The 16,296-nt window shown below is 35.7% G+C and overlaps 1 protein-coding gene across 3 annotated transcripts in view; it reads left to right on the top strand.

The window, feature by feature from the left end:
- Positions 1-15,743, top strand: part of TMTC2 (transmembrane O-mannosyltransferase targeting cadherins 2) — a 238,626-nt gene extending 222,883 nt beyond the window's left edge. For all 3 annotated transcript variants that reach the window (XM_053942254.1, XM_053942257.1, XM_053942258.1), the window contains one exon: positions 12,363-15,743. In XM_053942254.1, coding sequence (XP_053798229.1) covers positions 12,363-12,545 — 183 coding nt within the window. In that variant the 3' untranslated portion in view covers positions 12,546-15,743. The remainder of the gene's footprint in view (positions 1-12,362) is intronic.
- Positions 15,744-16,296: the final 553 nt, after the last annotated feature.

Genomic DNA, 16,296 nt, shown 5'->3' with positions numbered 1-16,296 from the left:
CCATGTTCTTCCAGTATTATTAGGTGATGTAGTCCTTAAATAGTTCATAAATTCTCCAGCGTGAAGGCATTCTCATAACAAGTAATGCTTGAGCTATTTCATTGTCAAGACTTTGATTCAGAAATTTCATACAATTGCACCTCAGTTAACTTGAATGGAAATCTCACATTATTTTTAATATGTAATTTCATTATGCCAATCTTAATCTCATGAAGTCTTTATCTCATGTTCTGTCCACCATCAAAAGTGCTTGAAGAAAGAAAATTATGTAAAGTCAGCTATGCCTATCCCTTGGAGTGCAGATTTGTTTCATCTAGCATTTTAGTGTTTTTCTTCTACATCTTAGTAGGCTGATATTCTTTATTTCCTGTCCTTACCTTTAAAGAATAAAAAAACTATACAATGTTTGTGTTTGTACTCAACTGTGATGTTCATTTACTGAATGATTTGAAAACTAGGTTTTTGAAATTAATTAATTTCATTTCCTAATTAATATTTTCCTAACTAATATTTAGTTTCCTAACTAAATAGTCTAGATTTGTACTATTGAGTTAAATAAAACAAATCATTATGCTTTGAGATGATGAGAGGTAGTAGTTTGTGAAGATGCAGTCTCCTGAAATTGTGGAATTGAAAATGGTGTATCATGGATAGATTTATGCACTTGATTGTGATTTACAGTCTGATAGTAATCTAGAAGGGGATACTGTGCTTCCTACATCAGTTCCTGGAGAGAGCAAGATTGCCTTTGCCTGGTAAATTTGCCCTTGGTGTAAATCAGAAATAAAGTGTCATGAAATAGAAAACTCGCACCCATAGATTAGTATTTCAGAAATTAAACCATCTGTTTGAACTCAATTAAAAGAGAATCCAGCAAGGCTTTTCCTAATAGAGTGTTCTAGTGCTGATTCTAGAAACAATGCAAGGAATTTATCATGCAATTAGAACTCATAAGAATGTGAGTTTAATGCCCATTAAATAAACCCAGCAACTATACATTCTCAATAGGATGTTCCAGAATAAATAACTTCTAATTTTCTTCCTAATCTGTAGTTCTGATGTATTTCTCAATTGAGGAATGATTTTTAGTTGTGTATTGACATATCCTACTAGATTTTTTTTCCCACCACAAGTTCTGGAGTAAGTTGCTTTCTCACAAGATGGTTTTGCTGCAAGTGGTCTTCTCCCCCACCCTCCCACACCTTTGGGTTGAATGTTATTTGTAATTTTGTGTAGAGAGGAGAAATGCCCTGTATTGAGGCCAGTTTTGGTCTGAGATCTGCCTGAAAAGAACTGTACATTTGCAGACCGCTAGGAAGGGGATGGGTGGCAGGTGTCTGTATGAAGTAATTTGCTTTGAATTTGTTTTTAAAAGTAACTTTAGTATTGGTTTCAACATATTTTTGCCTCAGAAAGTTAGTCCAGAGATCAGATGACTGCAAATGAGAAGGTGCAGTGGGGAGGGGATGGAGCATTGCTTGTTCCCCCCAAGAACAGTCCCTTTTTGAGTCTGTCTAAACCCCACTGTTTATTGGTTACCTCTTCATTTTGCATTCACATGATTCTATTTACCACAGTTAGTGTTACTGGAGAGCAAATGTGTAATCTGTTGTACCTACTCTACTGAAATGTCTCCCATACAATGAACAGCTTTATTATTAGGCTAAGGAAGTTTTACTAATTCTTCAGGTGTTCCAGTAAGGATTGTCTTCCTTAACAATAAATAACTTTAATCTGACATTAAGGTTTGTAACAGTGCCAGTTGCCTCAACATCTGGTTCCCTCAAGCTCATTGCAAACAATTACAGTATGAAAGAAAATATAAACTTCTTCCAATAAAACAGCAACAGTAAATAAAATCCCAATAAAACCCCTAGAATAAATTCCATAGGAAGATTTACTGTATGTCTCTTAGATTCTATGGATGTGAACGATTAATATATTTATGGGGGAGTTATTTGGTGGAGTTTTATTGCAACTCAGTAGTTCTGCTTCATTTTTTCACATTCTGACTGCATTTAAATGCACTTAAAATGATCAGACATTTTCTGTCCTTTTTGAAAGATCCATGATCCTTCATTAATTCTGTTTGGAAAATTCTATTCAGATAGCTGCATTGCTAGTGTTTTTTTTTGCTGACTAGTTCACAAGTTGAATGTTTAACCCATAATAGAGGAAGAAAATGCTCTCTGAACAGAGATTATGGAAATTGCACAGGAGACAAACTTTTTGGTTTGGGTGGGAAAATGAGCTTGAACAGAAAGTTCACTAGTAGAACCCTAAGTTAATTTCTGTGGGTTCCTGTGGTGTTCATATAGAATGAGTGATAGGTGTAGTAAAAATCGAGGCAAAATAATCTGAGTCATCAACTACAAAATTGCTTAGCAATTCTACTGGCTTCAGACTATACTTTGCCCCAGCCATAGAGGGCTTTTTTCTGGTCCAGTTTGGAGCAAGCATCTGGTTTCACTGAATAATTTCTAACACTGAATTTCAGAGGCAGGAATTGAACTTTGATTTCTTGGTGCTAGTCTTGCAAATATTAATTGTCCTCTTGTGCCTTTACAAGTAACTAATTTAACACTTTTACAAAAGGAAAATATTATTCAAATTGTTGCTTCATGTGTCCATTTCTTAAATCTTTAGTTTGACAAATACAGAAAACTTCTGTTTGATAAACAGCATTTGTCAGCATATGCTGCATCAAGTGCAGTCTTTCAGAGTAGAATGTGTCATCTACCACTGAACATGTCTTGCTGTTATTGTTATTAATTGCTGTAAACATATGTGTCACCATTCAGATGTGGTAAATAAAGCTACCCTAGCTGCAAGTGATTTTATTTTTTTAGAAGTCGCAACCTTATAAAAGACTACTGAGCAATTAATGGTCTTACTATTAATGATCAAAAGACTAAATTTTAGAAACTGCACCCCTGAAATCTTTAAACTGTAAGAATAAAAATTAAATCTGTGCACTTATTGTGGAAATTAATAATTTTAATATGTACTGTTCATTTAATTGCTAAATACTGTACAGGGGACACATGCAAGTTACTGGCTGCCAAAAAGTAAGGCATGAATTTTTATCAATTACACAGAACACTGTAATTCAGCATTTTGCAAAGGACCTCTAGTACATGCCTCTCTTCTCAGCTGCTTTCATAATTCTGTGCATAAAAATCAAAATCAAGACAAGTTTGGGCATAAGTTTATTGCATTAGGTAAAAAGCATGGAAGTGATAGGAGCCAGATGAAAAGGAACAAAGAAAAGAAAAATATGCAATGCCTCAGAGACTCCTAGCATTTTCTTTTCTATAATGCTCTAAGACCACTCTCTGTCTGTGGGCTGTCTTAATAATGATTGTGCATGATGGAAGCCTTAAAAAAATTAACAAGATTATTATTCTTTGTGCTCAGAGCAGGTATGCCAAGTTACATAATGGTTTATACAACGAGCCTGAAAACAATGCCTTTTGACTATAAATACCTAAATAGTTTGAGAAAACAAACAGTTATACCAATATTAATCTGGTTCTCAAGCATTTAATTCAGTTGTCAGTCAAAGGTGCAAAGGCTTGTTAGAAATTTAATGTTTAACTGAACATTTGGGTTGAAATATTGAAAATCTCATTATATTGAGATTCCCCTAAGAAGAACTTAGTTAAATTTTCAAGGTTAGAAATCAACATTACTTCTTTTTGAAACTGCAGTTGTTGTCTAGTCTACTCAAAACCAGAAACTCTAATGCAATATGCCTGTTACAAGCATCTTGGAAAAGCTTACAAACTTCTCTGTGTACTGATGTATTTGATGAGTATCTGGGCAGAAGTAAATGGATAATGCATTCAGTCTCAGCAGACATTTTTATTTTCTAATGACATTTTATTTGATTGGAAAAATGAACATGTTTTAATGCTAATAGTGTGAGTATAATTGTGATTAAAAACTCTGATGATCTCTGCATTAGACTTTTCTCTGAAGATTAGCCAGTTTCGATTGTGTTAATATGGACAGCTATTCTAATCAGCCCTGCATGTGAGCTGCTGGGGTGAACCATGTTAATTTTTTTTAAGATTTTACATATCTTTTAAATGAACGTCTTTAGGCAACAACACAAAGCCCTTTGCTTTTCTGTTTTCCAAGGTTTAGAAAGAAAATGCAGGTAAAATATATTTACTCACAAATTGATTTTCATTTTAATAAGCTTACTTTGTATTTATAGGACAAAATTCTGTTAGTGAAAGATTTTGAGCAATTTCTATTTGTCATTATCATAGTACAGATGACATTTCTGTTCACCAGGTTTTTCATTTGCTTGAAGTACAGAATTCCTACTTAGTCTGCAGCATATTTGTATTGGATAAGGTAAATAAGTTGTTAAGTGTTTATAACATAATCATAACTATATATTAAAATCATCAAATTGCAGGCAGTTGGGTTTCTATAAACAAAAATTAAGTAATTTGGGATTTCTTTGTTTTAAATGGAATCTTAAAGTGTGAGGAAAACTGAATAAGATTATCCTGTCCTATACTGATGACAATATTTAAGCTGTAAAGCAAAGAAGTTTAATTAGAAACACTTTGTGGTCTGGAAAATGTTATTTTTTTTATTTTTCTAATACAACCATAATATGAAATGCTCATAACGTATGTTCCTTTCTAGCTTTTATTGTGGTAACACAAGTATGTTATCTAAAAATGTCCATCACAGTTTCCATATAAACTGAGTGATTACTAGGAGACTTCTTAAGCATAAACCAAAGCAGTTGATGCATGACCATTGGTAAAAAAATGTCTAGATACACAGAAATTACAAGTCTAAGTACATTTTTGTGGGATGTTTTCAGCTGTTGTTAGGATCCACAGCCTATAACAGTTGTAACACGTGCTTTTGCTGATCTCTAAACTGCCCTGCCCTGAGCTTAGATGAAGGCCAATGGTAGCTAGTTTTTCAGTATCAAGATGTAACATGTATATGGTAGTTTGGTTTTGGATAACTATGTTTATAATATGCTGAGCAGTCTTGGAGGGTTGAGGTGAACAAGATGTTGAGGGAGAAAAAAAATCTCCACTGGCTGGAGAACATTGATAGTAAAATGCCCCCTACTGATGTGGTAATTTGAGAAACAAAGCAGACTGCTTGATGCTTCCTTCCTATGCCAAGTCTAGAACTCTTCCCTGACTCACAGCCGTGGGTTTCCTTAATGATGTTGCTATCTTAATCCAGAAGCAAACTGAATAATTTCACGGTATTCTTGTGGATGAAGACTCCCACATCTGTCACCCATAAATAGGAAAAAAATGGTTAGAAACCCTTCCTTCACTTTTTAATTTCTGGCTTTAAATATATGTATCATGTAGTTTGCAATTTGAAATAGAAGAGTCTCCAGTGTTTCAAAATACACAAGATTAGATGCATACAATTTTCATATATATCCTTCTTTCACCAGGTGGGTTGAAGTGTCATCTGCTTTAGGTGTCCAGATGAGAGTATCCAAGTGTAAAAGAATAAAAAAACTAAAAAAAAAACTAAAACAAAAAAAAAAACAAAAAAAAAGCACCAAAAAACTAAAAAAACCCATAATGTTTTTGTAGTATCATCAGCTGTTAAGGTGACCAGGTATTAACTCGTTTTGGTTTTCTGCTTTATTAGCATAATATATTATCCTCACCCGGAACTATATATGAATAGTGTTCAACAGAAACTATTTAATTACTATTTACTTTTTAAAATATTTTAATTAGTTTATTTATTATTTCTCTGGAGGTCCTTTTTTTCTGCAGGGTGTTCATCTTCCCTGGAATCAATAATGTGTTAATTTGGTAAACAGTGAATGAGATCTCTTTCTGTTTAATAATATTTTAGTAAACAATAGGTATGGTTTTTCTCTATTCAGTGTTAAGAACATACTACCCTTAAAGATGATGACTAAATCCAAGGATCCACTCCCCTCCAGAGCCTTGGTTTATTGTTCTTTAAATTTATATAGCTATTTATGTTACTCATTCTTAAGGTAATTAGATAGGGACAGAGGTTCCCTTTGCAGCAGAGATGTTTGGGTCCATTTATATGGACTAATACAACAGTGGAAACTGTGCTCTGTTGTTGCATCCCGGAGTTTGGGTTTAGATTAGCGTTTTTAATTTATGTTAAAATAAGTCAAGTTCTGTAATCCCGCGTTTCCCCCGTGTTGTTCCCCCCCACGGTTTCTGCCCCCACGCTGCCGGATCCTTACCCCTGTGCCGCTCCTGTAACCACCCTGCCGTCCGGCCCCGGGAAACGCCGTGCTGGCCACCCCAAGCCACACGATCCCGCTCAGCCCGAGGCTCGGTGCTCGCCCCTGCGGGGTTCTCTGGTTGGTCGCTGTTGCTGGCGTCACCGCCACGGCAGCCGCCCCTATTGGGCGGCAGGCCATGGATCCTCTCGCCCCGCCCCTCCATAAAACCCTATCCCGCCGGCACCCAGGCGCCATTTTCTCCCATGCGAGTGCCGGGAGCGGTCGCGTCTTTCCATCGAATCGCGCCATGTGTGACCAATAAACCGTTCCTGCCAAGCACGGAGTAAATGGACAAATTCCTTTCCTCTTTGCTGGGTCCCTAGCGCACGGTAACAGAGGCTGGCCAGCCCACGCGCCCGAGACACAGAGCCGTGTCCAGGAACCCGTGGCAGCAAACCCCGGCAGCACGTGGAAGCTACGCCACAGCTGGGCTCCCAAGAGCCGTGTGCAGCCGGGGAGAGCGAAGACCCACGCCGCACTCTGTTAAACTGTGCTCTGCTTCAAATTAATACTGGCAGAGTAAATGTTTTCCTCTCCATTTCCCCTCTTACCTGTTTAAACTGGAAACTGTTGTTGACACAAAAGCATACTTACTAAAATTGTTCATAAGCAGATTTGAAATTTAAGTGATGTATTTAACTTTTGTAGAGGAAAAGTTGCAGAGCATTTTTTCATTTTAAGAGCTTGCAAAGATGCTGATTTTTTTTGTTTATTTGTTTTCCAGCAGGACTGAATGTTTTGCTGTCTGCTTTGATGACACAGAAAATCCCTTTCAACTTTGAATTTTAGCTTTTTTATTCTGTCTGATCCATACTTCTTTGCAATACATCCTGTCATCTTGATCCAGCATGTTTTTTGCACCAAATTATGAGTACCTAGACAATTGACTTTTGTTGTCTTAGCCAGCTTACGGGAGATCAGTGTCTTAGCTGTGGTTCATGTACTGTTTGGGACAAAATACCAGACACAGCATATGCAAACTGCAGTTCTTTAGAAGCCCTATAGTGTAGAGAAACAAGTAGAAACATGAGTCTCTCTCCATAACTGCTGCTTGGTTTATCTGAGAACACCACATCACTCCGATAAAATGGTCTGTTTCCATGTGCCACTGACGAATTTACAGTGTTGTCAGTGTATTGCATTGGAGAGTAAGATGCAGCTGGCAGCAATTGTCTCACAGCATGGTCTTCCCCTGCTTTTCCTTCCACCAGTAATAAAAGTTCAAGAGAAAATTTTTGCTATCACTGTAGAAGGATAAAAAAGGGCACAACAGCATATTACTTAGTGGCCACTGATCAGATGCAGCAGTCCACCACGATTTTCTCTCATGCCTAGTGAGCCATTCTAGAACTAATAATCTGCTGTTTGACTACTCAGTCATTGTACCACCTATGTGTCTTCAGTTATCAAAGAGAAATATCTGAATTCTTCACCCCTTTTAAACTCAAAGTGCTGGCATGAAATATTCATTTGTGATTGATGTTTTGTGTCCTTCTTTAAATCAAAAGAAATCATCAAAAGAATATGTGTCCTTAATTGCACTTTTTAAAAACAATGCACAGCCTCTGTGTTTCTGGTAGGTTGGCCACACTTATTACAGTATTCAGTCAACAGTCCTGGGGTTGTTTTGAAATATCTGTAGTATCAGACACAGCAGTAATTCCTTAAGAGCAAGATGAATTTTGGCAACATCTTTTCAGTGACTTTTTAAAATGGTTAATTGAGAAGTATCTTCCACTTCTGATTCTACTGGGGTAAAAATTGCCATAATTTCCTTAGAAGTACCCCAGAATCAACAAAATACTCTTTCATCTCAGAATCTACTGCCCTGATTTCTGTGGTGTTGAGCAAAGAAGGTCATCTGTAAGCAGAGCTTTGAGGAAAACAATTGTGGATTTCCTTGCTTGTGTTTGGATTGTTCTTTGTTCATACTTCTATGCCATGCAAAAGGTATATTTGTGCTAGATTAAGTGTTTGTGTATTTGTTTCTCTCTCCGTAACTTTGTCACCAGATGACACAAGGGAAAAACAATGCACCACAGCTTTGGTCACGATGAAGAGACTAATTTATTTTCTCTGACTCCAATCTTTTATAGTTCTCAAAAGGTGCCAGTGGATTGGAGGGTGAATGTGCCACCTCTCCAACGACACTGGACAAACTACCTGTACATCAAATTTCTCCGCCTCTATGAAAGAATGCAAAACAATAGGTTGTTTACAGAAAGTTGTGTGGGAAAGTTCTCTACAAGAATGTAAACTCAGAAGGCTTTAGAAAACTCTTGATAATCAGGGCGACAACTTCTTTGACCATGGAGGAGGAAAAATTGTCTTTTCATGTTTGGGACTGTACTTCTGCTATGGCATGTGCTGTATGTGGAGCCAGAGATGACAAACAAGAAGGCAGTTCATCTTCTGTATCATTAAGATTGATTCTGTTTGTGGGTCCAATACTACTGTATATGGTTACAGTAGAGCAATCCTGAAATACTACTCAGAATTATTTTGAATTATTTGAAGATTCTGTAATTCTCTAATTCTAGGGGGGACTTTTTGATAAGATTTTTGCATGGCCCAGTGCTCTCCTTTTATTTTGGTATTTAAGGGAAAAACTGAAAAAATTGTCATCAATGTAAACCAAAACCACCTCAGGCAACTAAATGCTTGCTTTGCGTTATTTCGTTATTCATTAACTAATCTGTTATTCCTTTTCCCTACTCCCCATGAGCATCTTCCCTCACCGCCCCCAAAAAACCACTAAGGAAAGAAGCGCACCATAATAAAATGCTAATAATGGGAATAATTCCAAATAGACCATAAAAGACAGCATTTTAATAGAAATACCTCAATAGAAATGCCAGTCAGATATTTTTGATGTAAAGCGTCTGTCTCAAGAAGGAAATGAAGGCAGGCCTGTTTCTCCTTTCAAGTCTCTGAAGTAGTAGGTGGTGTCATTTGTTATACAGTGCTACAAGTCCCATGTTATTGCAATGGTAGCTGCTGACTGCCTTTGTTAACGTACTGAAAAGTTTTATCAGCTGTCTTTAATAAAAGACAATCTATGTGAAGCAAAATTACAGCAAATGTCTCTTTCTCTCTTACCCTCTGACCATCCTTTTTGAATGCCTGAGAGCAATGCCACTGATGAAGAATCTTGCAGACGTGCAAAATTCTTGTGACTGTTACAATAAACCATAGACATTGGGGTGACTGATATCCTAGAAAGTTAGGGAGCAGTCTTTCCAAAATCCTGTACACTTCCATATTTGAAATGTAAAGGAGATGGAATGAACTTTCAGTACTACCTGAAATGATTTATCAGTTCACATTTTCCATGGATACCTTTGTGTAGAACATTAATGGCCTAGAATTTGTTAGGACTGCAGGAAATCAAAAATGGTGTGTAGAAGTTAGAAAATTTTCATTAAAAGGCATGCAGTTTGTTCATTTTGTTTTTGTTGCTTGCTCTTCTGAAATTATGTATCAAATTAAACACATGATGGTAGAAGAGTTTCTTAGCTAGGCATATAGTCTTATATATATGATGTTTTTTATTAGTCCCATACACACACCATATTTTCAGAGGGGTATGGAGGAAATGGGGAGGAATTCTGGAAGCCATATGAGACAACTGAGTTATTTCCTGCACAGTAAGTTTTGTGAATGCTGTAGAATTAGCCCTGAGCACACTTAAACATGTGTCTTATTTCTATGAGTTTTTCTAGGTTTAAGATATTTTTAGTCCTTATCCCCTGTAAGCTTTGTCTTGGTGCAAACACGCACATAGTTATAATTCAAGTGAGAGGACAGCTCTGTGTCAATAACTTTAAGAAAGCTTTTTCATTCATGAACTCTCACTAAACAAAGTAGGATGACTAGAGGGAGTGGACATTTCTACTCATGATTTGAGAAAATTCTCTTAAACAATCTGAAGTCTAATAATGAATTAGATATGGGGGTATTTAGACAGTCATGTACATGGGAGCTGATTTCCAAATGTTCTTCACTTGAATAACATCAGTTAGCACCAAGAACATCTGCAATTAAGGAGTATATTATTTCATTACAAAACAGTATGCAAGACTTGCACTTCAAAGGTGGAGCATACAGAAAGTATGGCCGCCAATATGAGTTACTCATAGCATAGATTACATTTCAGGGGCCTACTTTATCTTCTTTTGAAGAGTATTTAACTGATAAAACTATATAAAACACAGCTGGCATTTTTGTTTGTTTGATTCACAGTAGAATGACATAAGTGACTTAGAGAAGGTGGGAAAAATCTGTCAGGGTAAGGCAAGAAAAAGTAAATCTAAAAATTACATCTTCAGATTCTTCTTCATTAGCATTGTGATGTTTGCAATAAGGAGAGCTGAACTAATTTTGTTTTGCTTAATTTTTAAACTGTAAGCCATTTTTTCTGAAAATTTGATGCATCACAGTTCTTTATAAGTTTTTGTGATATGTGTATTAATAGGTTAAAAGAAGCAAGAAGAAAGCTGAAAAAATATGAATATATAGTATGAGAATATAAAGTATTGAAATTATCTGAACAACATTTCCACCACAAAATTTAGGTTTTGGACATAAGAATTATAGGGATTTTGTTGGAACTTGATTAAAAAGGATAAGAGTAATGAGCTTTACTTCATAGTGGAGAGGCTTGGAACAAAGGTAAGTCTTTCTTGTCATAATGATTTCCTATTGCCACATCAGTCTGGGAGACCAACTGTAGTACATATTTTATTGGCCTACTACCTAACAGATTTTTATACAATCATCAAATGCTTTGGGTTGGAAGGAACCTTGAAGATCATCAATTCCAACCTTCCTGTCATGAGCAAGGACACCTAGACCAGGCTGTTAAGAACCCCATCAAACCTGGCCTTGAGCACTTCCGCAGCTTCTCTGGGCAACCTGTTCCAGTGTCTAACCACTTTCCTGAAGTTATTGTCACTGGAGAGCTCCTAAAGCATACCAACACACCCTCACAGTAGTCTTGATATGCCATTCACATTTTGAATATTATTTTGAGCAGAACACTGATGAATGGTGGCTTGAAACACTTACCCTCTGAGGCAAAACTATGTGACTTTGAAAGTGAGTTTTCCTAAAGCTCATTGAAACTTGGGATGACCTGAGGGTGTGAACCATAGTGAACTTTGTATGGTATCTTTTCCCATTTTTCTTTAGAATGCAAAGTACTGGTTTGACAAATGTCTTTACTGTGCTCTCATTAGGATGTGAATACTGTGCTTGCCAAAAGGTAGGTTAGACTCTTCAGCTTCATAAATGTGCTTTTCTGCCCTTGTAATATTTGTTAATTCCAGTGCAGTGACCAGGCATGCTATTATCATGAAGAACCTATTATTTCATAATGGAATAACCCAGAGATGAAAAATATAAAAACAAGCTAAGCATTTTTTTGTAGCTAAACATGAAAAAAATTCTAGTAACATAAGCTTTTAAATTGATTTTTTAGAAAATTTTAACATTTTTTAAATTAAAATAGCATTTTCCCACCACTGTTAATTTTATTCAATCATCCATTAAGAAATAATTGCCACAACCTGAATCTAAATGGATATCCTAGAACTCCTGGACATCCTTAGAATCTGAGAGCAGACTGTATTTTCTACCAGTTACAATTAAGACAAAGAGAAGAAAGGGATAAGTTCCAATTATTATTGTGTTAACTGTTCCCAATGATTATAAACTCTTTATTGACAAGGGGTTTGATTAAAATTAAATTCTTGTTGGTAATTCACTCTTGGATTACTTTAATTTTCTCTTGGAACCTGTGTTATGCTAACATTACCACATTTAAAGCTTTTTGAATTCTGTGTTTTCTCATTAAAGAGAGAAGTTTTACATCTGTAGGCACTAGAGCTTGACCTGTTTAAAGCATGAACTATGCAGCAGCTGTTCAGAAACTTTTTCTTGTTATATGTATTTGCTTAAATTACTAAATTGCTTCCATGAAAAATCAGCAAACATAAGGGAGTAATTTAAGTGGAAGAAGATTGTCTAAAAAGAAAAATTGAAAATATTTATAATATTCCTCCTTTTTTTTTATTGGTACCAGTATCCAGCTGCCCTAATGAATCTTGGAGCTATTCTCCATCTCAATGGCAAACTGAAAGAGGCTGAAGAAAACTACCTCCTTGCTCTTCAACTTAAACCTGATGATGTTATCACCCAGTCCAATCTTCGCAAATTGTGGAATATCATGGAGAAACAAGGTTTGAAAACATCCAAAACATTATAATGAAAACTCTGAACTTCTTTTCCTTAAAATGATTAAACCCAAGAACTTGAACTTCCACACAGTTGTCAGGTCAGAGAACTTGCTGGATTTGACTGCAAGGATCAGAGGTCCTAATTGCTGTAGGAGAAGCTATTCTGCTAGAGAAGTAGAAAAAGGGAGACTTTGAGGGATTCATGAAATACTTGTTACACAACAAATATGTTTGGAACAATGGCATGTGAGAGAAGTTGTTTTGGTGTATTTGATAAATAATTGTAAATCCCATATTGCTTACTTTTGGGTGGGTACTTGAAATGTATACTGTCATAGAAATATTAAGGGAAAATCACACAGTATACACTAAGCTATATGGGAGTTAAAGTGGTAATAGCAGGTCAAAGTATTTTGCTGATACTTTAACTTATTAAAATGTGTACTAAATCCAATGTGTTTGCAGTTTGTCTTAATGCTGCTGTATCTCACTTTTGAGCCACTTGCTAGCCAATTTCACAGCTTATATGGCCCAGTTTTTTTCAAACGTGTCACATGATGACAGCAATGCAAGTTGTTAACTGAGAATATGCCTGTTACTTCAGCTTGTTAACTAATAGTGCAGTTTTCTTGAGATGCACAATCAAATTTCTGTGAAATAGACAGAATGACCAAGGAGCTGTCTGTATTTTACATCAGATGTAGTACGTAGGCTGGTAAAAAAAGACCAGAGGTGTGATTGAGTAATACAAGCAAGAGGGATGTTGGTCCTGATAGCAAATCAGTGTAATCAGACTGTCATCTTAGAAAAAAATAATTGGTATTATAGAATAATGTGTTTGACTTTCTTTACTTTGCTATCAGATAAGTCCAACTTTAAATTGGACTCTGCATATTATATTTTCACAATTACTAATTAAAATGGGATTTGAAAATATTAGTGGGTAGGCTAAAATGAGACTTCATGAGCAACTCAGAGAAAAGGGAATGTTATGCATGGATGAGGCTAGCAAATAACTGAAGGGACTCGATTTGATCATGCTTAAAATAGTGTAGATTAAGAGGAATCAGTAATGGTGGTTGCCAGTTCCTTTTCATATTGTTGGTGTTTTAAACAAACGTATTCAGATTCTAACCAAATATTAGCATTCTATTTGTATTCTGACACATGCTAGCAGCAGAGCTGTCAAATATCTAAATATGCTTTTGGTGAGGTTCAATTTATTTCTGTTTCAGAATGATTTAGCCTCATTACTGTTTTAGTCTTCAGATTTTAAATGTAAAAATAATTTATTTTAAATCAAAGTATATGAAGCTTTAGTAATTGTTTTTTCCAGGACATTTGTTAACTGCTTTCTTTCTTTGGAATAAGTATTATTGCTTGTAAGAAAATTTACTATTTCATTTAATGGCCCTTTGGTATCTGCTTCTGTATTCCTTTCATAATGTCAGATAAAATGTTAAAGTGGTAGAGCACCTTGAACTGAAGCTGCTTCAGGATCTTCTGTTAAAAACTCTTTATTACTGAAAAGGGGTTTGGGGTTTTTAGTTTATATATTCCTTTTTAACTATTGAGCACCATTCCAACAAAAATGTAGAGAAGAACACCTTGCTGTATTTATTTATTTATTACTTGACTGCAGCAATGTTACCTGCCATTAACACAACAGTCTCTAAGTGTTGCTATTTCCTTTATTTGGTTTTACTTGCATTTGTTTTGTGGTTAGTGTATGTACCAAATGGAAAAGGGAACACTTGAGTTATACTCTACCTTCTTGGTCATTCTACCCTTACACTTGGATTTTAATTCTGTATTAAAATAGATTCAAAGTCAGTATAGTAGAAAAACTGTAGTTATGTGTATTTCCTTTTCTTTCCTCTTGCTCACTAAAATACCATCAGTTGCTAAGTTTACAACCAGAAGGGCCAGAGGGGCAAGTTTGTTTGGTTTTATGGAGTGTGTCAAGTTTTTCTCAAATAATGTTCTTGCTGGAAAAGCAAAATTGAAGGATCAAAAGTTGAATTTCTACTTGATCGTTGAAACCAGTGTTAGAATACAATGGTAGCTTGAACTTATTCTCCTGCTTTGCTGACTTTCTTGGAAAAGATATAGAAATAGATAGTAACTGTACCTGAGCTTGGTATAGAACTGTGGTATCCTGCAGCTTTATTTGCTCAACAGCCATCAAACTTCGATGGCTTCTTGGTCTTAACCATTCACCTTAACCATTATTTGTCTCCTTCAATGCGTACTTATTCTTGTTTGGTAATTGTTATTCATTGCACAAAAGGGGGAAGAGGGGAGCACTCCTGTGATACGGTGTCATGCTTAAATTGATGACTGGTTTTGTTTGTTTCTTTAAAAAAAAAAAAAAAAAAAAAAAAAAAAAAGGATGGACTTCTGTAAATTTACCAAGAATGTCCCTGAATACATTTTTAAATATAAGTCTGGGCTTGATAACTCTCTTCTTTTGGGATAAATTTAAAACATGTTTAAAATACGTCTCTCTGCTCAGGGATTTGTGGTGGATTATTGCAGACAGTGCTAAAAAAAAAAAAAAAAAAAGAGCACAAGACAAGTTTACTAAATTAAAATTTTATTTTTGAAAAACTGTTATTTGTATAAATTATCAGATTTGTAGGCTTTCCTTTTTGTAGAAATAATTGTTTATGTGCCAGATAAAAGAATTTCAATTTTGTTTTCAATAATAAAGCATTGATAACTAATATCCTGTGTATTCCTTTGTGTTACTGTAACAGCACTTTGGGTTTTTAAATTGTTCTAATTTAATGAGTAATCTTGATTTTTTAATGTATGGGAGTACTGTATAATATAAGCAAAATACAACCTGTCACATTTGACTTTCTTCTATACTCTATTGCAATTAGACTTCAGTGCATATTTCCAAAAGGTTCCCTGAAAGCATTTTTTAATATTTATACTTGCTAAATCTAACCAAAGGGATGTGATAATTATCATATTTGATTATTGTACCTAAACTCTGTAGGAATAAAAGCTGATTAATATATTTACAAAATATTTTTATATTACCATACAAACATGATGTCAGTAAAAATGTTGCTAAAATGTAATCAGTTACAAAAGCTGAAGAGAATATTCTGCCTACGTATAAGGTCTTTTGCATGTATGAGGTCACCTTTTTGTCATGCTGCGATGTCATATGATGAGTTTCAAATCTTCTGCCTTCCTGAGCAGAGATGTTATGAATAAACATGGTCCTTTTGCCTTTTGGCTGTCTTTTGATCTTCTATGGAGAGAGCCTTCTTGGCTCAGTGCAGCTCTAATATTCTTTTATCTTCCTAGTTCTGTTGCATTCAGGTCCTGAGCTTGCTCTATGATTGAAAAACGTGCATGGGCATGAGCAGAGCAGTCTTTTGGTCACTGACTTGCAAGTTCACCTGTCATGCCTTAGTTTTATTGAAGGTCACACCTTCAGGCATTCCCTGCATGAGGAGGTGTTGATAAATAGCAGATGATGAAGGCAGAGTATGCAAAGAATCATCTGAGCTGTGTCACTTGTTTCTTCCAGAAATAGAGTCTAAGCATGGGCTTGAGCTCCTGCTCTGGCACCTTAGCCCTGCATTCTTTTGTGTGAGACCCCGTTCTGTCTGCCTTGTGCTGTGCTTCCAATGTTTTTGTTCTTCCAAGAATCACACTTTCAGGCAACAGATACATGCTACATCTCCATTTCTGATGAAGGCACGTGACAACTCTCTGGTGATTTTTTTAGTCCTGCTTTCACAGACCCATCTGAACTTG

Source organism: Vidua chalybeata, chromosome 5, assembly GCF_026979565.1.
Source record: "Vidua chalybeata isolate OUT-0048 chromosome 5, bVidCha1 merged haplotype, whole genome shotgun sequence".
Lineage (NCBI taxonomy): Eukaryota > Metazoa > Chordata > Aves > Passeriformes > Viduidae > Vidua > Vidua chalybeata.
This window is presented reverse-complemented; position numbering and strand designations above follow the sequence as displayed.